Genomic DNA, 25147 nt, shown 5'->3' with positions numbered 1-25147 from the left:
TTTCATGCCACACATCAGAAAACATTTTATTTATCTGCAGATACAAGGACAAGACTGTTTGTATTTATGTTAGTTCTTACAACATTAGAATAACTATTAAAGGGAAAATATTGATGTTGTTGCTGGGGATGATCCCAAACTTGGCAGATCAGTGTTTTGAGAATTCCTTTGCTGTCTGTATCTTGGAACCTCTAGCTATTTTATTTGCAAGGAGTAAGATAGTAAAGCTGCTTACACATTATAATTTGCCAATAGCTATTTAGCCAGGAAAACTGTCAAAATCACTGTTAAAATAAAACGACATCTGCCTCTGAGTTCGGACTGCAAAGAAAGCAAATTCTGATGCAGCTTCAAAAATAGTGAAAATGAGAAGGAGCAGATTCAATAATAAGAAAGCGAGTTAAAAGGAGTACTGGTAGTGACTTGCAAGAACTTGTTAAAAGAACTCCCAGAGAATGAGTAGAGAAGTTCCAGGAAAGGTAGAGGATCCACAGTTGAAAAAAAAGGAAAAGCGTTTTTCTTTATGTTGGGCATCAACATACAGGATATGATGAAACAGTGAATTGTCAGCAAATTTGTTGACAATATTAAATCTGAGGTAAAGGGCAATATAATGCAACTGCTTGAAGAGGTTTGCTTCAAAGCAGGCAGAGTCAAAACTTCAGAAATGGCCACAATTTGCAGATTAGAAGATCCAGATTGGTCAGCAGGAATATCATTTTCATGAGTGCAACATAGAAATTTTCTACCTTAGGAAATGGTGGAAATCTCCACAAATCAAAGCCAGAGCTGGCCTGTAAAAGGAACCAACCCAACCTAATCCAGCCCAAAGGAGGGTTGGTGGCTACCCTGCTTTGAAAGAGAAATGAGATTACAGACTTCCAGAGGTCTCTTCCAAATAGTGTTTCTATGATTCTATGAAATAAATGATGGTTATTACTAAATATTGTCCACAAAACACATTAAGAATTACATTTTTGTGCTAGAAACATCAATTTGCTATGTCAAAATAAACACTAAAGAATGTATCTGAGATTCAGATTTAATTTTCATAGCTATTTCTGAGCATGTATTACAGAAGATTATGCCCATTATTTAGCTGAGTAAATCAATGCTTTTAAATTTCCAATTTTGACTATTCTGGCTTTTTGTATTATAGTAATTCAAGAGGCTGCTAGAAATGTGTCATATTATGATAGTCCTACAGGACTATTATTGTCCATATAACAAACGCCACAGGGAGCAAGAAAGAGAGAATGCAAATAATCACTAAAGCTTTTTATGGCAGTTTTGTGCTTATTTATCCATAGTTCCAGTAAATAGTATTATTTGTATGCAATATTTTTAATAACTCATTTTATGCTTAATTATAAAGCAATTTTAAGTTATTTTTCAAACAATTGCTGGAAGTCCTTTTAGTATCCAAGACTGAATATATCCAATATATTCAGAAAACTGCAGTGCAGCTTTGAAACAACAAGTTAGGACAAGAAGTGAAGAATACTACCCCCTTTTAACTGCATCTACACATTTCAAAGTGATTAATTAAAATGTGGTCAGGACAATGCAAGTTCTATTGACAAAAGAAATTATGATCCAAATTTTACATATTTAAAAAGAATATTTCCAATACTCATTATTTTCATGCTGGCCTATCCTTAGAGATCCTCTAGTGGCCTTAGCTTATATTTATGGTAGTGCTACAGAATTAAAAATCCATTCACGTGTGTGTAGTGATACAGTGCCTGCTAGCATGATACCTGACACTGCTTTGATTTTCTATGTAAAAGCCAATTGGTAAATTAGTAGTACAACTTCCTGAAATATAAACTGATATCCCCTTATCTTTAATTTTTAGTTAAGGCAAAATATCATGGAGAAAACCTTAGTCATAATGTCTCTGTTGCATTTATTTTTTCACTGAAATAACTCAGAAATAAAATTCATACTCAGGCACCTACAATTTTCCATAATATAGGGATGAAAATTTACATATGCAATTATTTGAAAAGCTGTTTTCTTCAACTTCAAAATCATAAATCTTTTTTATATACTTTTTCTTTCTAAAATATTGACAAAAATACTGCTGTAGAAAGAATTTTTATTCATTTTTCACATTACCATGAGTTTTGTTGACAATTAAAGGGCAAATGCAATAGTTTATTTACTATACTATTTCTTCAGTGCAAGCTTTTGTTGTAGACAAGAGTTATTGAATGGTAGTCAGAAACAATAATCTCTTTTATAGAATAGTCTTGTTTTCCTCGCTACTCTTTTGAAAACCTTCTTTTATTCTTGGATATGAAATGTCATGACATCTATTTTCTATGTGTTGTCATAGTCAATAATTCTGTTTAAAGTTTCTTTCTGCACATTAGGTCGTATTTCCACATGAGTTATAAAACAGTGACTTATATATGATTGATATTGTGCCTGTGATAACCTCCCAGTTCTAAATGTCTAAAACAAATATTGCTGACTATCTGATTCCTTCAGGATACTGATACTAACATTGTTAATTAAGAGTTTACATTTGATAGAGGTTGACTTCACAGCATAACAGTCCTTTTATAAAAGATATTAAAAAGTGCTGTGATTTTACTTACAGTAAAAAGAAAATCACAAGACATTTATACTGAAGTTTCCCATTATAAACTGTGGGGATGCATTTACAGGATCTACAGGATTATTTGTATTTTCTTCAACAAGCATGTGAACACCTCTGCAGAAACAGACACTTCTGTAGTCATTCATCATAACTGAGAGAGTGCTGCATGGAGATGTTCATCACAACTGCAAAGCAGTTGTTAACTCAGTATTACTGAGTTAATGTAGAAATGTTTCTGAGCTAATTAGCTCCGGTGTGGCACCATGTTTATTTAGCAATGGTATCTCTAGATTGAGATAGTTTTCAGAGAGAGATTGCTCAGTGCTAGCTCAGGGGATTCTGCGCTGTGACTGTATGCTATAGGCATGCATACAGATCTTTCATACAAATTCTCCTTCCATCTCTCTCCTTTATAAATACTAATTTTACAATAAAATAACCAATATTACTTATGAAGGAGAAATTCATAATGTGGAGAGAGCCTATGAGGCCATTGAACAGATGAAAGTTTTTTATGGTAGACTTGTGGTACTGAACTAAGATCAGAAAAAAAATTTCTTCATAGTGTTATAGGATGATAGGATAATTTAAGTTTAGATGGGACTTCAAGAGGTAGGGACCTAAACTGCTCAAAGTAGAGTAATCTCTGAGGTCAGACCAGGTTGCTCAGGGCTTTATTTATCCTTGTCTTGAAGTCTCCAAGAACTGAGGATGCGTTTAATCTATGGGCAAACTGTTCAAGTACCAGACTGTCATGGTGAAAAACATCTCCTTATATTCAGTTTGAACCTCTCTTGCTTCAACTTATGTCCCTTGTCCCTCATCCTCCCATCATGAACCAGTCTGAAGATCCTGGCTTCATCTACCTGATGACTTCCTAATAGGTACTGGAAGGTTGCTGGTACTCAAAAACCTTTCCCTTCTCCAGGCTGAACAAGTCCATTTCTCTCAGCCTCTACCCCTGGGGCATGTGTTCCAGCTGCTGAACAACTTGGGAGCCAACTGCTGAACTCAGTCCAGTTTATCAATGATCTTTCTAGTATGGGAGTGAAGGAGACAGATACTAAACTGGATACAGTATTCTAGTTGAGGTCTAACAAGTCCTTGGGGTAATACTGTAATAAATTCTGCTCCTTAATCTTCTCATGCTTTAGAATGACTTTTTTTTTAGCTGTCGTTCATATTCAATTGGAAGTTCCTAGTTTTTCTTTGTGTGATTTGATCACATTTATAATGATTTTAAGAAAAGACTTATTTGGGCAAACAAGAATGAGAAGAGTTATTTTATTAGATAATTACAGATTTTATTACATAGTTTCCATGAAAAAGCTAAAGAAAATATTTTAGCCCCCATGACCACGACTTATCCGTTCTTCTACTCTTAAACCTGCACCGAGTCTTCATCAGGAGTATTGAGGCAGGAAGAAAAGACATTGCTATAGTAGAAAATAAAGGATATTTTAATGTTTTAGATCTCTGTGCAGGTTTTCTGCTAAATAGATGACTTCCCGCAAAGGTCAGTTCATTTTTTATAGTACCTCGTTCTTCACATGAATTAAAGATATAACTCCTGTAACTCCATATATATTAGTTAAGTATATTTAAGGTTTTTGAAAGGAATACATGAGAAATCAACAATGCTGACTGCAAATCAGGAAATATCGTAATGTGAAGAATCACCATAATAGTGAGGATTTTTAAAATATAATTTGATAGTTTCTTATGCTGTTGCCTGAGAGATAAAAAAGTGATGTATTTATAAGAAAAAGAGCATCCAATTGCGCCTAGAAAGTCTGCATATTTTAAAATGTGGACTGTATATGAACAATATTATTTAGTGCTTTAGTCTCTCTCCAATGGAAATTTGATAGGAAAGAAAGAAGTAAAAATGTTAATGGTACGGGTTCATTCCAGTTTACAAATAAAGTGGAAGATGTAATTGGAAGATTGGATTTGTTGGAAGATGCAAGACATACTTTTCACAAAATGGAAACAAGCTTGGATTATTTCAGCCATCTTGCCATTATTTTTGCCTCATTTTCTTTAACCACATATTTAGCTTTTAATTTTCTCAATCTACAGTAGAGACTTTTCTTTAATATTCTTTGTGATACAATAGTGAATTGTTGAATTTATCAGCAAATGAGAGTTAGAAATGAAGATTTCCGTTAGCATGAAAAGGATGAGAGAAGAGTAACCTTGATTGAAAAAAGCATTATCTGTTTGCATTACAAACATTGGGGAAAACAATCCCAAATCAGTATGATAACAAGTTTAGTAAACTAGAAACCTACCATCGTGGTATGACCACATATTGGGATGATGTTCTATAAGGTCTGTGAGCCCAATCCAGCATAAGAGTTATGGAATTAATAATATATTAAGCAGTACACTGTTTTTGTGTATGCACAAAACAGTGGAAACATCCTGTCTGCTACTCTAATAAGCCTGCAGTACACTATATGCTGAATTTTCTTCAAAGATTTCTTGTTGGAGTTAGAGATTTCCCTGCAAGTACTCAAAAAAGCTACATTTAAATGCAGGATATAGTAACAGCACTGGTTGCCTGAGTGCCTGAGCCTTGTGAGAGTCTGCTCTATACTTCTTATGAATGTTAACCAAGGGAAGGAGATCCCTGATTTGTGTTTAGCTGATGAGCTAATGAGATGGGTTAAATGATTTTTTTTTCTGGAGGAGTTCATTGTTGTCAAGATAACTCTCTCCATTACTCATAATTAGACAGAGAAACTTTGGGTAGATAACCTCGATGGTTAGGTTATCAGGGCATTTCAGCTGCTAAGCATTTTTGAGAGCCAAGAATAATAAGTTGTGCATATTATGTCTGAAGGATTGTAGCAAAATACGACAAAATGGCTCTGACCTTTACTGATATAGCGGATTTTTGGATTTTTTTCTTACACAGTGGAAGACAGCTGCTGCATTAATGATCAATTAGGAAAGAGGTTGGGAAACCACTGCTGCACTGAGGATGGCTATCCAGAAAAATACCTCCCAATAAGTCCAAAATTGAGCTAGGTGTCTAGTCAATGGAGAGCTTATCCAAACACTATAGACTAGAGAGCTACTAATGAATTATTTGTTTGGCCAAATGCAGGTAAGTTCAATTGTGAGCTGAATACCTCTCAAGATTCCATTGACTATAATGACTAGACCTACTTAATATATAGTGACAACGTAAATGTCTAGTTCATAAATAGACATTTTGCATGTGTAATCTGCACATGAAATCCTTATCTCAAAGGGTAAATTGCCATTCAAAGTTGTCTTCATTACTGTTGTACCCTGTGTTGTTGCAAAGGTTTCGTCCTCCTTTGCAAGTGCTGCATTTTATAATAAGCTTCTAAAGTAACACCATAGTTTCCCCATGATAAAAGATTCTTCTGCTTACTGTGATTTTACTACTTAAAGCTCACAGGGTTTTGATTGAAAGAGAACCTTTTGGCATTGCTGAGTGTCCATAACAGTATGTGTATCCATGGGAACTACAGAAGAAAAAGTATGAGTGCATAATCCTTCTTAAGTAATACCATGTTATGTTTTTCTTGGTAGACAAAGAGATGCTAGCTATTTATAAGCATATTAAACAGCCTGTACGTATTCAGAATTGCACATGTACTCCTTACCAGAAAAACTGAGGTCATTTTGTTAAAATTGGCAATAGTTCAGAATAGCGTGGCGGTGGTTCAGAAATATAGGTAAATGAACACAAAGGATTTCTGGAGCTCCTGTTTTGAGTTAAGGTGGGAAAATTAACTTCAGATCAGTCATTTTAGTTAAATCTCCTTTCTCTTAATCTTACATTTTAACAGAGAAGTTATGATTAAACATGTCACTCTTGTTCCTTAGCAAAGAAAGGCTAAATAATTCTCTGGTTAATCAACACAGATTTTGTACACTCCTAATGTGCTATCTTTAACTGATCGGCTAAAATGTTCATATAAATGTTTTCACATGGTAAAAATGATTAAAAAATTAGCATTCTGTTCTGATGAAAAGAATATTTTGCACACAGTTATGACTGTGATTTAAAAATGAAAATATTTGCACACCATTTTTGTTTTATACTTTCCCACTTTCACCCTGTGATTCTTGGGATCTGCCAAAACTCTAGGACTGTTGTCTTACTGACAAAAAGCAGCAAAAATTGCACCTGGGCACAAGTAAAAGGGTTGATGATTAAGTGAAACCAATCTTAATGCATATTCCTTCAAATATTTAGGAGCTATCCAGGTATGAATGTGTGTGGAAAATAGGTGTACTTGAAAAGACACAATCTAAAAGAACAAAAGATTGTTTGCTATAAAAGAGGAAGAAAGAAAATTATATATGCAGAAAAAAAGTTTCTAAATGGAAGATTTTTTTTCAGTTTTCCATGAGTATTTAATTGCTTTTTATTGGGACATACAAACTGAGGGAGGAATGCAAGCATAGGTTCTGATCCCACAGCCTTTTTTTTTTTTTTTCTCCAACTGCTGGCCCACAGAAATTTGGCATCCCAGAAATTTGGCTTCCCAGCCATGAAAGTAATTCATTGAGTGGAAATCTGTTTGTTTTCCCCTCAGCTATGAGATGCTAAATTTGGTTTTGATGTCCTTCACAATGTCAGAGACATAATCACATGGTTAGCACAGCTGACATTTAAAGAAATAACTTCAGGAAGTCCTGAAGTTAGTTTTTTTGGACACCATAACTAGATATGTTTTTTCCTGTTTTTTTCTTCTTGAGCCATAGATGGGGAGGTGAGCAAGGATGCTAAATTAAAGTTTAAAGCTGTATTTTGTCTAACAATCTCATTATTAAATCCAACATATCCCGAAGATTTTTTTTTTCATCCAAACTCTGTAAATTCTTCGTTATAAACAGAGAAAAGACCAGTGCAGGAATGGTAAAAATCCTGTCATGGACCAGGCTTAATGAGAAACAAAAAGCAATAAACCCCTTTTTTCTTGTGAATATCTGCAATCTTTGAGGAAGTTTTCCAAGCTCTCTAGTTTCTCAAGCTAGAAGATTCAAAGTCTCTCTAGTTCTGCACTGGCAAAATAGGAAGGTAGAAGAACTAGCCCAAGTTGTCTTCCAGTTGTCTTCTGGAGCTGAAGAGACTGAGGACTTCAGGAAATGGGAGTAATTGAACTCTAAAAGTAATTGAACTCTAAAATTGAACTCAGAATAAACTGATCATGCAGAATTGTAAAATTGGAAATAATCTCAGAAGTTCATATACTAATATTCCAAGGCAGAACCAACTGTAACTTTTGCTATTCTTAGTATTTTTTTCTCCAGTCTGTGCTTAAAAGCCTCCAATGACTTCTCAAGTTAATTACCTCCTATGATTCAGTATCTTTTATCATTTTTTTTCTGTTATTCTTTTAATATCTGAGCCAAATTATCCAGGCTGTATGTATTGTCCTGTTCCTGGATAAATTCATGATATGTAGTCATGGAACTAGAATCATCCAGTCTGCTGAGGTTTCTTTTGGAAGCAATTTTTCTTCATTAGGAGAAAGATGGCCTAATATATTAAATAAATTTTGCCCTGAATCCAGAGCTAATTACTTTGCTCTTATTTTAAGTGTTGACCTGGAATTCTCAGAGTTTCATTGGGCTACCTGGCTCAATAATAGTGCTGATAAAGACATTTACAATAACACAGACTGAAACTTAAAGTGAAAACTCTCTTTAAGATGGTACCCTTAGACACTTATATTTTAACAGTGCTACATGCAATATCCTTCAAGATTCACAAGACCTTTATGTAATTCTTCCAGAGGGCTACATGGGATAGAAAGATCACCCACTTCTGGTAAAAGTAGATTGAATTCTCTAAGGAACCATGTATGGATCTGGAATTGTGGATATGAATCACATATCCATCAACAAACACTTTGAAGATTTCGTTTAAAAGTATCCATGAACTCTATTTACTCAGTATATATTTTTAAGGGGAAATTTGGCTCTTGGAGCAGAAATAAATTTTGAAAAACATATTTATTTTCAATGGCATGAACATGGGATAGAGGAATAGGACCTAGAAATAAAGGAGATGTCCATGTCTAGATAGCTTAACCCATTACACAAATCCTAAAACCTATCCAGACATAGAGGAAATGTGGATATTGGGTGCTGATTCCATCCATGCTGCAGATCGCTAGAGATTCCATTTTTCCAGGAGGATAATCAATGGAAGGGCTGTTCAGGTTTTTTTTTTCCTGGTCTTTTCCTGTTAATTTACCACATGGGGGTGCGATAGTAAAAGAAGGGGTAAAAAGGGAAGTTAAGTATCCGGTATACAGGGCCTTAAGACTCAGACTAGTTCATTGGTAACCCCTTCTGGAGAAAAGCAAACATCATTTTAGATATGATAGCCTGGGAGTTTTGTCTGAGCAGTAATTGTTTTTTTGCATATGCGGTACCATGATATCAGAGGTCTGTGGAAGTACTTAAGTGATCTCACTTAAGTTACCTCAGAATTTCAAAAGCTGACTCCATGCAAGACTTCTCTCATGGTGCAAGCTAAACTTCTGAACTTGCTTCCTTTGTTGATCAGCTACAATAGCGTTTGTTCATCTTACAGGGATGGCACCGAGCCCTAATTCTCCCTATGGGCGTTTTAAAAGGAATAGGAAAAAAAAAAGAATCTAAAATAAATATTAAACATTATTTCTTAATTGGGTCATTGTGTTGTGCATAATTTTTAGCAGATAATTTTATGTGTATGTGTACTGTGTTACAGAGGATGTACGATTTAGCTGTAATAATAAGATTTTTATTTGGGGTTTTTACTCTGAAGACAGCTAAGAAAAATCTTGGAGCTTCCCAAAACCACTCTTTCCAAAGAAACCACAGTGTTACTGAGCCCTTTCATCATCCAGCATACGGCACTGCAGAACACAAAAATATACACTGTACTACTTTAAATTAATTCATATTTGCAGGAGACACAGTCTGTGTGAGTATATGCAATTATGAAACTTGCAACTTTTTTTTTCCCCTCTGACTTTTTTAGCTGCCTCACCCCTTTTATTTGAACACATACATATGGTGTGAGGGAGTTAGCAAGCTCGCTGTAAATGTTTGGAAGGAGCATCTGTCAGACAATAAAATTTACAAGAAAACATGCTTCTCATTTAAAGAGTATTCACTAGGACTATTTCAGGGTTGGAGTCAGTTCATCTGTATAGCTTAGAGGCATTAATAAGAAGAGAAAATTGTGCAGTCACCAGAAAACTCAAACTGTGTGTAAGAATTCAAGGGTTTTTTTAAATGTTTTGAGTATTCGGCATTACAGCCTTCTGATAGGAACCTGAACCAGCTGACGAACAGGAAACTTCTGATAGTCCATCCAAAAAGATTGCAAGCAAGAAGATGGCTCGCGTTTTGCAAACCTGGAAAGTCTAAAGATTACAATAATTGTTGGACCAAAGGGATCCTCTTCAGGCATAAATAGCAAGACTCCTACTGTCTTCTCTTGCAGACCAGCTCAGCTGCCAGCAAAAGCAGGTGCTCTCCCCCTACCAGTGCTCCAGAGGAAATATATAGTGAGTATTTACAGCTCTTTTAACAAATTTATATATTGCTAGCATTTCAGTTACATTTGTACAGTTTTCTCAAAGGACAAAGGCATTTTAAAGTAACTTTTTAAGGCTGTTATTTTAAACAATTTCTTGAGTTCAACAGTCTGATGCAATTAATATATTAATTCAAAAACCAAAATTTGCATAACCTATGGCAGTAGCTCTTAAAAATATTATTTTTAATAAATGTTTACCATCTGAAACAATTATATTGTATTTTTTAAGTGCATAAGTTATAACTGCCAAGTAATTTATATGTATTTGAAATGTATTGACTTTAAATGTGATGCCATAAAACAGTCTTTTCAGAACACAAATTTAAAATAAATCATTTCTTTTGGCAAAGTAACCTGCAATTTAATCTTTAGAAGAATAAATATGCCACTAATGTTTTCCACAGAAACAGTTGCTACTCTAATTAATTCAAGATGTGACTCTAACAAGATTTCCAAAGAAAATCAGAAACAGATTGTCTCTGAGGTAGTACTATGAACCAGGTTAAGATATTTATATTTTCATTAGTAACACTTGTCCCAGGTAGAGTTGCAGATTTGTTGTATATAGCATGGAAATATCAAATCTGCAAGCATTATAATAATATTTTTAAAAGCATAACAATATTCAGTATTTTGGATATAGGCTTTCTTTTTGCTATAACTTACCCTATGTTACATTTTATTAGGTAACTGTTATTCAGTTTTGAGTTTAGGGTGACTAATATGGCTAACGATCTCTTTTTTTTTTTTCATTTTTTTCATGTGGAAGGGAATGGAAAACCTGACGTTTGTCTACTGCTCCTGTAAAGTTATCTGGACATTGCTTGTAACAATTCTAGGTTACTCGAGCAGCTTGCCTGTGGGTGATGATTCTATTTGCGCAGCAGAGGAGCTTGCTAAATACAGCATAATCTTTACAGGGAAATGGAGTCAGACTGCTTTTCCTAAGCAGTATCCACTTTATAGGCCACCAGCACAGTGGTCATCATTGCTAGGTAAGTGAAATCTGTCCAGTTTTAAGAACAGACATATCTCTTGAATATTGTGAATCTTCTTTTTTTTTTTTTTTAACTAAAAGAAAGACAATAGGGAGAGATACTAGGAATGAAATGCAAAAACTGCAGTATCCTCAGTGCTCTCAAAATCTGCAACTGTTTTCATTTGCCTTCTGTTTTCAATTGGCTGCAGCTGAAATAAACAGTAATAAGTTGAATGTTTTCGTGTCCACTCATTTTTATACACATTTTTTTTTAACCTCAGAAATAAAACAGAGAAGTTGAAGAACAAAGGACAATCTAAAACAGCCTTTTATGTCATGCAATGTATTCACTCAAATAGGTGTTACTCATAGTTCTGACTACAGCATGTGGAAAAAAAATGAATATGCCAGCAATGGTGTTCGTGATTTTGCTGAAAAGGGTGAAGCATGGGTATTAATGAAGGAAATAGAAGAAGCTGGAGAGAAAATTCAGAGTGTGCACGGAATCTTCTCTGCTCCTGCCATTCCCAGTGGTACAGGACAAACCTCCACTGAATTAGAAGTGCATTCAAGACATCCCTTAGTAAGTAATTAGCATATTGTTTTTAAAGGTTTATTTCGTGTCACTAGTAGACAAAATTAAATATTTGAATTCTCATTGGGAAGAACAATATAGTGCAATTACTGCCAAAATGCAAGGAGCTCTGTACTGTTCTTGTAAAGAAGAAGAGTAAAAAAAAAAAGCATTACTTTTGAAAATTCTAAAATAAAACTATTATAAATATGACTGTAACTTCTCAAAATAAGTGAGATGCATCATTCTGTTTCATTAGGTTTCATTTGTTGTACGAATTGTGCCAAGCCCCGACTGGTTTGTGGGTATTGACAGCCTAAATCTTTGTGGTGGAGACCACTGGATGGAAGAAGTGTCAGTAGATCTATTTCCATATGATGCTGGAACTGACAGTGGTTTCACATTTTCCTCCCCAAATTTTGCCACTATTCCACAGGACACAGTTACAGAGGTAGGTGTATGTGCAGGGTCTATCACATCACAGCACATCACATTCTATATTTCACGTGCTCCCTTTAAGAGATTAACTATTTTATAGTTAATGCAGTAGCCTCTCTTTATTGTAATATTGATTTTAGTATTTGGGAGTGCACATAATGATTTTTATTTTCTATATCTCAAATTCATTTAGGTAAATGTAGATAGATCATAAAAATTTGGCCTAGATTTAAAATTATTAATATAAAGCATGAAATTTTTAAGATGGTTTTTAATGACTCTTAAAGTGATAAGGAAAGCAAAATAGTCACAAAAGTCTAGCCAGGACATAACTATGTAAATATTTATACATATACATATATACATATACAAGATACATATTTACATATAGCAAATCTCTGAGAAAAGTGGAAAGTAGAGAACTCTTGTATGTACTGAAGTGAGGCGGGTGTTTTTGGTTTAAAAAAAAAAAAAAAGAAAATTGCTGAAATCTGAAACCTGATTTGGGTTTCCCTCCCTTAGAAGGGAGCCAAGAGAAAGCAGGGAAGAACATTTTTGCTGCTCCAGCAGTCCTCGCACTTGCAATCTCTTTTTCTCACTCTAGATCCTCTTTACCTCATACCTTGCTTTTTGTCATTTAATGGTGGTAGAAAGCAGAACAGAGGATTCAGAGGTTTTGAATACTATAAGCATTCACACAATCCTTTTTCATTTTAAATTCAACTTTTCTACAGCCCAATGCCATGCCAATGAATAATGGGGAAAAAAAAATGGAGAATCTGGAAACCAGCTACTTTTGACCTCCTGCATCCGTATGACAGTTGCTATAGCACACTTAATAATATCATTTAATCCCAAAGTATTTTGCACCATGGATCTGAGATTACCTGCAGTAATTTTGGAAGTTTGGATTCATGGACTGGTGCATTTTATTTGCCAAGAGGTATCACATAATGTGTCAAATATAATGTTTTTAATGTGATGATGTAATTCATTTGAGGTTCCCTTTTTCATTCACAGATCACTTGTTCCTCTCCAAGTCACCCAGCAAATTCATTTTATTATCCCAAACTCAAAATTTTGCCACCTATTGCTCAAGTGACAATGGTGAAATTAAAGAAAAATCAACTGGGTCTTCCTCTTTCTCACTTTAATTTGCAAGCTAAAAGCAATGAAATAATAGACTCTGTCTCAGGTGAGTGATTATTATTTTGATATGCCCTATTCTGTTTTTTCCAGTGATTCAGAAAATATGTGGAAATCTGGCAGGTGATGTGGATGAAATAGTTGGTTAACTTTTATATTCTATATGCACCGAGATAATTTCCAGACTAATACACAGGAAATAAAATGAGCAATTTGACATGAAAGAAAAAAACACGAAGGAATGAATTTCATATCTGAGCTACATGTGTTTGGGTTAAATCCACAGTGAGAGTTACTCAAGCTTTAGTATCAATGTAGATCTGAGAATTTTATGAGAAATAAACAAATTTGATCAGATTCAGGTATCCCTAAAATCTTTGTTTATTTTGAAGTAAATAATTCTCTATGGGTTTTTGAATGATGGTAGAGCAAAAGAAGTATTATTGTTGCCTCTTTCTAGGTCAGAGGGTTTGAAGTAAGAATTGAAATAATTATTAATTGACCTTGACATATTTATGATAGCAACACACACACTCACATATAAAAGATTTTTTCTCTCTCTTTTGCTAGATGTTAAAAATCTAGCAAATAACCTCTTTTATTTAGGTAGGAGGACATACAAACTACTGACTCAAGTCAGTAGTTTAATTTTAAATTTAAACTTGAATTTAATTTTTAAACTTCCAGATCAACAGTTACAATGTTTTCTGAGAGAAAGACAGCAGATGGATGGTGTCTACCTGGATATTCTCTTTACATCTGTCTATTGACTTTTTATAAAGCAAATGTTAATGTAATAGAAAAGGTTAAGAATAAGAAGACTGAGAGCCCAAATCCTATTTGAGAGAGCAATGGGCTAAATCCCCAGGGCATTCCTAGAATAGCTGCCATGTTCCTAGAATGGCTTCTCCAGAATGAAGACTGCATGTCAATAGCTCCATGCCAAAGTCACCTCACAATCAGTAAAATAAAGGTCATTTTCTATGCAGATTGGAACGAGAGTGTTTGGCCCTACTTAGGATATAAACTTAAAGCAATGCATTTAAAATATGGTATTTCAAAAACCATTCCTAATCATATATCCCCACTTGACTGTGTATTAACCAGAAAATGAGGCTATTCAAAAACTTATTTCAGTGGCAGAAGGACAGATTCAATTATTGGAGATCAAACTATGTCTCTGGCTCTCACCAGAAGCACAGGAATCAGTGACTGCAACAGAAGTGGTTAGTTCCATTTTAAGAGGAAGCAAAGTGACAGAAATTTATAACAGAGGTCACACATTCAGTACACCAATTAGAGCTGGGTTTGTGCACAGCTATTTTATCCCCTAATGCTGTAATAAACAGGACTGATGCAATTTCTTCTGACAAGCAATACTGCTATTTAACCTGCTAAGTTACAAGCATCTGTATTTTCATGAGAGATGTTTACAATACAAGTATATATTATGTGGCATAATTCAGAGTTTCTGGCTTCTTTGGGTGCAGTAAATTAAAAGTATATTAAAAGCCGTTTCATTATTTAAAAAAAAACATATGTATAGGATTTCTTTGTTGACGATGAGAACTGCAGTGCACAAACCAAGAAAATAGCAAGATGGTAAAATGATAAAAGAATTTGATTTTCATTATTTGTGAAGCAAGTTGGAGAAAGAGTTAAATGGAATTTGATAAGCTTAAGGAACAGTCTCTTTCTAGGAAGAAGTCCAAGTCTAAATAAAAGATCCAAGATCCATAAAAGCTCTAATTCTGATGTTTTTAGTTAGCCATGCAACAGCAAATGAATTATCACATTGACAGTAAATGTTTTTGAGTGCAATCATTTAAATGCAGTCATTGGAAACATACCTTTCTTCAATGTGAATTTTATAATTTTAATTCAATATATAATAGCTATAATCACTGCTTTAGTACCTCAAACAGTCTGTAATAATAATAAAATCAATATCCATGAGTTCAGGATCTGAAAACATATGTTTTTATTTATTAGACAACATATGGATTTTATTAATGTCATATGTATCGTTGTTTAAGAAAGGACACTACTTAATCATCATTCCTTAATGCTCTGCCAACTATGTATTTGCCTTGAGCACAAATTTCTGTAAAGTTACCTTTTTATTGTGCATATTGCAGAGACACCACTGGACTGTGAGGTTTCACAATGGTCTTCATGGGGTCTGTGCAGAGGTTCCTGTGGAAAAACAGGGACCAAGATCAGAACACGCTTTGTACTTCTTCATCCTGCCAATGATGGAACTCCCTGTCCAGATCTGGATGAAGAAACAGGATGTGAACCAGATAATTGTATCTGAAAGAAAGAGTAGATAATAACTTAGATAATTTAAAAGTAGGATATGTTTAAATAAATTTAAACTACATGTCAGTCGATGTTCCTTCTAATTCAGGTATGCTGTACTGTTTTTCTGCAAAAAAAAAAGAAGGTATTTTAGGCTGGCTTTGAAAGTTTTTGTTTTATCTCCAGACTTTGTCAATGTGTGTGTGTAAATTCTTAAGGTTTAGTATAGCAACAGCACTTGATCATTTACAAACCAAAAAAAGACAAAATAAAGCCATGTTATAAATATACTGTAAGTTCTTGGAGTACCCTCTAGTGGCAGAATAGAAGACATTTGGAAAGATTGTAGCTCACATATAAGAAATCTTTCAATCATAAAATCTAAACTAATATGTTCTTAAGTGCTATAATTTGTTGATTTAAAGCTATTTATACGTAGAAGTCTAATTTTTTTCTCTAAATTATGTTTATTGTAATTTATTGGCGTTTTTGTTGTCTTTCTAAACATATCTAATGTGCATTACTTCAGAAACTACCTACATTACTCAGAGTGATAATTAATCAGATGTTTGCAGTATCATTATGACAATAAGGTAATGAAAGAAATGTATCTGGAGTTTTATGAATGCATGAAAGTGGAGGGGTTTTTTTTCCTTCTTCTCAAAAATGAGAACAATATCTACCATAAGGACACTAAGCCAAGAAAGTTACAAGCAGAAATCTGAAGTTTGGATACTAGTAGAAAAATTGTAAACATAATTTATGGTGTTTAGACGTGATTTAAAAAATGACTAATTGCTGATGTGAATCCCTCATTAGACAACTGTTCCAAAATAATCAGTAGGAAGTTAACACTGCTGACCACAACATAAATTATATCATTCTTATTGTATATGCAATAAATGTGTCCATGTTTCTTTACATGTGTTTGTTATTATTTGTGTCATCAGGATCTTTGTACACAGAAAACTACAGAAGTCTTAAAGTTATCTGAAACTAAACTATACTTAACTAGAAATAAATAAAATATTTCAGAAACTGCTCCAGCCTGCAACTTTTAATGCTGAAACAATTATTTTTTTGTAAAAAGAAAGTAGCATGTGACTCACAGCCTTGGCTACAAGCTAGGAACAGGCTTTCAAAAAAAAAAAAAAAAAATGACTGGAAAATGCTGTCAGCTAACAAAGCTTTTATTGTAGCAAACTCCAGTTTTATGAATATACAGTACACTGAATGAGAGATACCGGCCTGTGTAGGTTCATTGTGAAATATATCAAATACCAAAAACTTTATTATACATGTCAAGGGACCCGGTGTATTATCTTAGGGTAGAAGCATTTAAACTGTTCTCTGTATTTTATTTCAGGGGATAAATCTTGCAAAGTCCCAAGAGTATTCAAACTTTATCAGCTTAATGTAAGCCAGTCTACAAACACCGAGGAACATACAGCTGTTAGAGCTAAGAACAGGAAATTTTAGCTAGTACTGCTACATGGCTTGCATTCTTCAGATTTCCATTGTTGCCTGTTCTGCAAAACTGTTTCACTTAAGCTTTTCAGTGGAAATGATATGCAAAAGGCCAACACATTCAAGAAACTCCAGTTAGTGATAAACAACTTTCTTTTCTTTTATAAATATGGAAAAGTTTCTTATTGACTCAGTTTCCAAGTTGCTGGTCTGAGAGCAGAGCCCTTCTTTCAATTTCCATTATATCCATTGTTACAGATGTCTGGCAGACAAGATACGTCGGCCCTAGCCAGACTAGATTTAGGGAAGGAAATAGGTAAATTCATTTCTAGCTTAAACAAATCTCAGAAAACACTTCAGAAAGGAACATAGATTTGATCTGTAAAGATGGGTTTTTTTAGCAAGAAGAATGTTATGTAGGAAGAAGAATCAGCTATATGGGCAGATGCTGTTGCAGTGATGGAAGACACTATTAGAGGTAAGTGTAGCGGCAAAAAAGTTACCACAGATTTGAATAGGGGTCTTACAGAAATTATGAATAGAAAATTCAGTTTCTAGAGTGTAAGAGGGCACTTGACTACTGAGAACAAATTGTCCAGTGCTTTAAAAGAAATTTAAGGGCGATTGGCTGTGAATACATCAAAGCTCATCTGACAGCTGAAGTGATGTCTACATTTGCGATTTCCTCTAGGCTGTGGCTTCACTGCAAAACATCCAGGGAGGCAGCTTAGTGTTCATTGATTGGGGAAAATCAGACTATACTTTGCAGGTAGCCCAGGATCCAAAAGGGACTAGTGTGATCTGTTACTAGTAATAATTAGTGTTTATAATAAGAGTTAGCGTCAAAGGCTCTTGGCTATCAATTCTGATTGAATTGATAATGTTTGTAACTCTAGGCCAGTGTTAGACAAAAACAGTTTTACTGGGATGGCTTTTTAGATAGCAGATGCAGGGAAGGCCAATAAACATGAATGACTGCTTCTTTTCAGATATGCAATAATCCAGTTAGAGCTACTATAGATTAATAGAGGATGAGTCATTCTCCACCCTTCCTCCTTGAGACAAGGAAAGAAATGGTCTTGTAGGATGGAGCCAATTCTATGGCTTTGAGCACTAGTAGCATCTCTGCTTCTCAAAAGGACTGCTCAGAAATGGATAAGGAGAGGCACATGGTTTTATTTACTAATATAAATGTAGCCAACTAAAACCAGAGTCAATGTCTAACACTTTACTAGGCAATACATCTTGTGGAGTCAGAAATTGAGTTCACAGATTTTAAAGTCAAGCGACAAAACCAGTTCCAAACCTGACTTTGCTTAGTTTCCAAGACTAACTATCAGCTGTTAACTATTAACTACCAAGGGCATTACAAACTGACATCAGTGGGAATTTTATCAGGTGACCATAACTTATGGAATATAACTAGAAAATACATGGTTATATTTGCAATAAAGGCAAATGTGGCATTTTATGAAGTAGGTGAAAGAAGAAAACGGAGGTGTTGAACAGTAAGGGGAAAGGGTCAGTCCTGATCCTTTGGTCTGCAGGTAGTGTTGAGGATGCAACTTGTGCAGCTCAGCAAATCACAGTTATACAAATGCAAACCACAAAAGACAACCCAGCTCCCTGCCCATTCAAGCAAAAGAAGTGCTGCTAGAAGTCCAGCAAAGAGAGGGTGTTTCCCATGGAGGAGTACAACAAGCATCTGAATAGGGCAATGATCCCAAAGATGGGTGTTCCCTACTGGAAAATGGTTATATATCCTCAGGATCAGCTTCTCAGACACAGGTATCTCAGGTTAAAGGGTGAGAATCACTCAGGCATCAACAGATTATTGCCTTTGTGATAGTAGAGAGGGCAATAATTCCACCATCGTTGTTTGAATTGTACTGTAACTTTCTTTAGATAATTTGTTATGGAGTATCTAAGAAAAAAAATATTATAAAGTAAAAAAAAAATCTTATTTAGATAAAGTGTTAATTCCAAATTTTCCTGCTATATTGTGTCACATTGTTTCAGTTTTTTTATTAACTAGGTTCTTTTGACTTTCTTCTTCATATATTTTTTCAGCCATTTTATGTAGTCCACAGTCTTTTTTTCATAGGTAGATATATTTCCAATAAATTAAAATTCCAAATTACAAAATCACAAAATTACAAAATCTCTAAATAACAGAGGAGTGAACCTCTGGAATAACCAGCCATAATAAATGGGAGATACAAGAAAAATTCATTTTAAGTTGAAATATGAGCAACTGATAGAAAGAGAGAGCCCAGGTAGTTTTTTTACAGTAATCTAGGGGACAGAGCTCAAGTACCTGGGAGCTGCTTTTCAGTTCCATGTTCCTCTATACATACAGAAAAATTTTTGATCCAGATGTTGGCAAAGAATCAAGACTTCCTTGCAATAAGACATATTATATTTTTTCCTGTTATCTCATTCTGTGGAACATACTGTAGTTGTTTCTAAATGTGTAACCACCAGCTGTCTTTTCTCACAGCTTTTTTCTTCTCTCAAAAACACCCTGATAAGCAGCAAACAAGGAGCAGCTACAGGACTACATACGTTTGTAAATAGTTATCTTCAAATTCAGTACAACTGGGATACATAAAAATCATGAAAAGCCAATTAATAGGATTTCTTATGAACTTTTGGATTTCTTTCTCACCTGCTTTGTATTTTCATAGTGGGGAAAGAGAAGAGAAATGTATAATTGAGGATGTTCCCAGTGACACCTTGGTAATTGGTAGGTACTTGTCATTACTATTACTATATGATGATTTAAATATGCAATAATGAAAATATCTTGGAATGTAACAAGAAAATCTGTGGTTGCTAAATATGCTGAAACTGTGGTGATAAGAAAGCGGACACGATAAAAATAGCCTCCTGCAGCTGGGACTGGTTGTACTCTCATCATATATTGTGTGTACACATTACACTTAAAGAAATGTAACTTATCAGTGCAAGTTTTCCCTATCCTTAACTTGATTAAGGAAAAGATTTTCTTCTAATTTTATAGCAGTGGAATTGTTATTTCAACATGTACTTCTATATATTCTAATTGATTTACTTATTCATGGCAAAATTTCTGTAAGATGATTTTCCCCATGAGTGGGAGAGAGCCATTTTTGCTTAACACTAGCTGTGAAGAAGGAACTCAGCATGCACCAAAGTACCATTCCACTTGGGATATCATAAGATCATTTAATTCTTTTTACTATATCGGAAAGGTAAGATTGAAAGAGAACATTCAAAGCAAGTAGGTAACCAGCTTTTACAAACACTGGGATCCATGCAAAAGGCGATCTTAAAAATGGAATTTGGGCACAATATACACACCCTCTCTTGGAGGTCTCAACTATCCTTCAGGATGTTAATCTTGCCAGAGCATTAGGGGTAATCAAAAAGTCTTATTTGTCAATCAACCATTTTTATAGGATTTTAGGAAAAAATCTATTCTATTATAAACTTCAATTAATTTTCCATTGTCTTATAAAATGTCTGAACATTTTTTAGAGGTAATTCCACAAAATACTCATCAAGTTTTGTTATTAATCTTTCATATTAATATATTTGCTAAGAAGAAGTAATGATGTTTATGATTAATCTATTTTTTTTTATTTAAAAGATATATATCTATGTTTTTATTTAGGGAATTACAAAGTACAACGGTGGGATATACATGAACAAGACTTTCTTGAGTCCGCTCCTGGTTTGGGAATGTTTGTGACTGTCACAGCTCCTACTGATGAGGTAGATTTGTTATTATGAATGTTTATAGGGTTTATATATTGCCCTTCGGCACTGGAAGGCAACACTATCTAAAAATATGGACACTTCTTTGTAAAACATAAATTCACAGTATATCAACTAATTAAATATTTTGATGTTGAAATGGCAAGCACCTTATGGCTACCATCGAAAAAAAAATACAAATGGCAATTATTTGTGTGGTTTTAGAATTTTATTTTATTTTATTTTATTTTATTTTATTTTATTTTATTTTATTTTATTTTATTTTATTTTATTTTATTTATCTTCACAATACTTTTTACATTACTACTAGATTCGAAAAATAATGTCATTAAAAAACTTATGAAACAAATGAGAAAACACATCAGATTTAAATGGTAATTCACAAAAAGTATTTATGCAGCTGAAAGAAAGGTTAAAAATAAATTAAACTGCAAAAGTGAAGTTAACTATGACACTGCAAATAGTAACCAATCACAGTAATTTCCTGCATTGCGATGAGAAATTGACTTTTTTTTTTTACCAAAAACTATTTATTTCTGGGTCTAAATAAGGTAGCAATTTTTAAACTTTAAATGCCTATTCTAGAGAACATTGGATTTTGTCTGCTGTGCAAATTCATTTTGTTATTTTGGTGTTGTGAGCTTAAGTTTTTTATTACTTTATAAATCTATTCAGAAGTTCAGATTAATTTACAATTTTCAAGAGAGGAATCAATTTAGCATTCTTACATGAAATGCACAGTATTTTTTTGATTGTTTTATACATAGAACTTAAATAAACAGTCAATATACATAATACCTAAATTACAGGTACTATTGAAAAAACTGTATGGGCCACAAGCAACATTTTCTTTTACATCCTACATGTCTGGAGAACATATCATCTGTTTACAGTCTAACTCCACAAGACTTATGGCATTTGCAGGAAGTAAACTGGTAAGTGTAATTCTTTTTTTTTTTTTTGTAATAGTATCCATTGTGTACAAACAACAGTGTTTAAAAAAATGAGATTAGAACTCAATTTGGTTCAACTTCTAGAAGATAATTCAACATTTCCCAGTGGTTATGGAAGATAAATCTGGAGCTGTGCAGATGAAGAGATAAAGAGACTCTGTTGTAATATCTAAGAAATCAAGATTAAGGAGGCAAAACTAATAACTATAGATTGACTTAATGTTTGTACAGTGCTTTGAATATGAAAAGATTCTTATCAATACCAACAGCCATCTGGTTCAGAAAAGATAGATGCATAAGATTGACCAAGACAAATACTGTTGAAAAAGCACTTATCACAGTATCTTTGATTGAATTCTTTCAGAAAATTTAGCATTTAAGTTTTGACAGATATTCAAGTTAAGAATATATTACCATTTTTGATATTGTCTGCCAATGAAGTTGGTTTTAAAGCAGATTTTGAAAAAAAAAGGCCATCAAAGGTGATACCATGGCTTCTATATCAGCAAACAATTTCATAAATATTGTATTAAATTGTTTTGTATAGGCCTTTTCTCAAAAGGTAATTGACTAAAACGCATGAGAAAAACTTGTCTTTTCTATCAGTGACTATTAAAATGGGTTAGATAACCACCTAGATATAAACATCTTGTAAAACTGCGAAGTGAGTTAAACTAAATATCATCCTAGATGTACATTTTGGAAGCATGTAAATGACACAGAACTGAGTATGGTTAATATTTATTAACCATACTGTAAAGGTACTGTTACACAGAAAAAAATAGGTCTTGTGAAAATGAGTTGAAATTTAACCACTCTCCTTGCAAAGGCACTTTTATGTTCTACTAATGATTTTTTTAAGTGCACCAGCTGGAGAGAATAAGGAACATAAAGTTGTATTGATTGATCATATATAACTACAAATCATCAGTATAATTCTGAGCATATAGTAGAACATTTTTATTTAGTATGGATGGTGATGGGTGATGCATTAGTGTCATTTTACATATCATTGGCTAGATCTCTTTTAGAATTCACAAATAGTTTTGCTCCATCCATTTAAAAAATACAGAAGAGAAGAATAACAGTCAGCACTAAAAAGCATTATTTGTCCAGTTTAAAAATGCAAAAAAGAAAAAGGAAAATATTGCATTCATGACTTCAGTCATGAGAATATTTTTTATGTTCACAGCGTATTCATTTAGACATCAGAGTTGGAGAACATTTTCTGGATGAAGTCGTTGCTCAAGCCAAAGACAAAGTAAATGAAGTTAGCGTTAAACTGGGACATCTGCTTGAGCAAATTCATCACATATCCAGAGAACAAAACTATGAAAGAGTATGTATTCTCTAGTTGAAATGTTAAGAAACTGTGCACAAAGAATTATTTATTTTATAAAGTATTATAAGGTTTATTATTTAATTACAGTATTAGTTTCCATTCACTGATAAAAAGACTATTAATATTTGACCAAAAAAAAGTCCATGTGAGTTTTGATAAGCAAATCTGACAACCTCATTGATAAGAAGAATAAACTTTCATTTTTATCATAATGAAGAGTTTTTGTTCACTGCCACATAGTGGAGGGATCGATGTTTAGTTACTAGGCTAACAGCATGAAAGAAACACATGCTGTAAAGTGATAACTATGCTTTTTCTCTCTTATCAGGAACGTGAAGAGAACTTTCGGAAGATAAGTGAAGAAACCAATAGTAATATTTTGTGGTGGGCTATCCTACAGACGTTAATCCTTATCTCTGTTGGAATCTGGCAAATCAAATCTCTCAAAGACTTCTTTATAGCTAAGAAGCTTGTTTAAATGTTATAAAGTAAATGCATAGATTCAAAAAATGTACATAATTAAATGCCTTATATTTGAATTAATAAGATATTAAACACAAACAGATTATTTGCATTCTTTAGAATGCAAATCTTCACTAAAAATTCACTATCTTTGAATTAGGAAAATAACCTCTGGAATAAAAAACAGTCAGATAAAATCTAGTGTGTAAGAAAGTTTCTATCTGAGAAAAAGAAAAACTCATCTTCTACCTCTGCCTTTATTCTACCTCTGCCTTCCCCATCAGTATCACAGTATCTGATTCCTATATTTCAAAGCATCCTACTCATTTCTGCTTCTGTACTGGCACGAACAACTCTTCAGGCTCATCAGGATTTGGATGCTAGGCTGAGAAACAACTTGTGGAGATTAATTTGGAGAGTGTCCTAATGCTCTTCTGCATGTGTAACACCTAGCTTTTCATCAAATATAATTGTGAGTGTTTTCTTTTAAAATATTACTAGTTCTGGGTAGCGGTGGAGCCCGCACTTGGTTATATTATGGTTACATTATGACTAGTGGTCATAACAATTACTGTGGAGGAGACAGAGACCTGGATGAATAATTACTTCCAAATGAGCCCTAACCACTAGGCTACAGAGTGGAGATGTGCCTTCTCCCACAGTTATTTATGTAAATTAGTAAATAGTCTTTATGGAGTACGACAAAGTAGATTATCACAGGTTTATTTCTAAACATCAAATCTGATTTTAAGTCATTCCTATGCTAAATTCCTCATTCTGTTTCTGTGTATTTCGCTTTTACTTATTGCTGCTTCGATGGATATACCTGATTTGCTTTAATTTAGCTAGCTTATGTACAACTAGCAAAGCAGCTACAGCATCATGCGAGTACAAATCCTGTGCCAGAATTATGATTAAAATCTCAGATAATGAGCTTGTCCCTGCAGCAGTAGTGTTTGCAATTTAAGATTAATCTGATCTTGTTGGAGGTGGCCATAGGATGACCCATTTCAGCACTCAGTGAACACGTAAAAGGACTTTTCTTAAAAGAAAGGACTTCTAGAGACACGGAAATACTTGTGGCACAATTATTGTTTTAAAGGTGATGCTCGCTTTTTTTTCTATCCTCTCATCTTTTGTCTTCATTAGCAAAGAAGTGACCTTACCTCCTAAGTTCATATCCTTTTGCAGCATGGAAATGAAAACACATCTGTGAGTATGTGAGAATCCACAAAGCAGATATGGAGGCAAAAAGCAACATTCTGCAGACTAAAGGCATCAAAATAAAATCTTGTGACTGCTTCTGTTCACCGATGTGCACTATGGATTTAAAATTTTGGAGATTTTATAGTTACATGAAACACTGGATAAACTGGGGGTAATCAGTTCACTTTTATAGACCACTGTCTTATATATTACATAAATTCTGGTGGTGGGAAAAAGAGAAAGACAAGTTAAAACCATGTGAAAAATAAAGTCCAAGAAGAAACTTTAACACCAAGTTGTGATTTAGACCTTAGCTTCCACTTT

The 25147-nt window shown here is 33.9% G+C and overlaps 2 protein-coding genes across 2 annotated transcripts; both read left to right on the top strand.

Annotated features, from left to right (window-relative positions):
* The first annotated feature begins 9988 nt into the window (after positions 1-9988).
* On the top strand, positions 9989-15775 carry SPON2 (spondin 2). The gene is made up of 6 exons (XM_026034195.1): positions 9989-10164; positions 10966-11191; positions 11535-11758; positions 12009-12200; positions 13208-13382; positions 15472-15775. Exons 2-6 carry the CDS (start codon positions 10969-10971, stop codon positions 15648-15650), a joined length of 993 nt encoding a protein of 330 aa, XP_025889980.1. The 5' UTR covers positions 9989-10164; positions 10966-10968; the 3' UTR covers positions 15651-15775.
* Positions 15776-19651: 3876 nt separating this feature from the next.
* Positions 19652-23648, top strand: LOC112943048 (transmembrane emp24 domain-containing protein 11-like). Its single transcript, XM_026034140.1, has 5 exons — positions 19652-19847; positions 20757-20857; positions 21670-21795; positions 23006-23152; positions 23484-23648. Exons 1-5 carry the CDS (start codon positions 19718-19720, stop codon positions 23631-23633), a joined length of 654 nt encoding a protein of 217 aa, XP_025889925.1. The 5' UTR covers positions 19652-19717; the 3' UTR covers positions 23634-23648.
* The last annotated feature ends 1499 nt before the right edge of the window (positions 23649-25147 follow it).

The sequence above is a fragment of the Nothoprocta perdicaria genome, unplaced genomic scaffold (assembly GCF_003342845.1).
Source record: "Nothoprocta perdicaria isolate Ctin4 unplaced genomic scaffold, notPer1 scaffold_14, whole genome shotgun sequence".
In the NCBI taxonomy this organism is placed as follows: domain Eukaryota; kingdom Metazoa; phylum Chordata; class Aves; order Tinamiformes; family Tinamidae; genus Nothoprocta; species Nothoprocta perdicaria.
This window is presented reverse-complemented; position numbering and strand designations above follow the sequence as displayed.

Excerpts from the sequence above, each read along its gene's own strand:
- LOC112943048 (XM_026034140.1), top strand. The coding sequence starts at position 19,718 with ATGAAAAGCCAATTAATAGGATTTCTTATGAACTTTTGGATTTCTTTC. Across the intron at positions 19,848-20,756 it reads CAGTGACACCTTGGTAATTG|GGAATTACAAAGTACAACGG; the intron begins GTAGGTACTTGT and ends GTTTTTATTTAG. Across the intron at positions 21,796-23,005 it reads CATTTGCAGGAAGTAAACTG|CGTATTCATTTAGACATCAG; the intron begins GTAAGTGTAATT and ends TTATGTTCACAG.
- SPON2 (XM_026034195.1), top strand. The coding sequence starts at position 10,969 with ATGGAAAACCTGACGTTTGTCTACTGCTCCTGTAAAGTTATCTGGACA. Across the intron at positions 12,201-13,207 it reads CACAGGACACAGTTACAGAG|ATCACTTGTTCCTCTCCAAG; the intron begins GTAGGTGTATGT and ends TTTCATTCACAG. Across the intron at positions 13,383-15,471 it reads AATAATAGACTCTGTCTCAG|AGACACCACTGGACTGTGAG; the intron begins GTGAGTGATTAT and ends TGCATATTGCAG.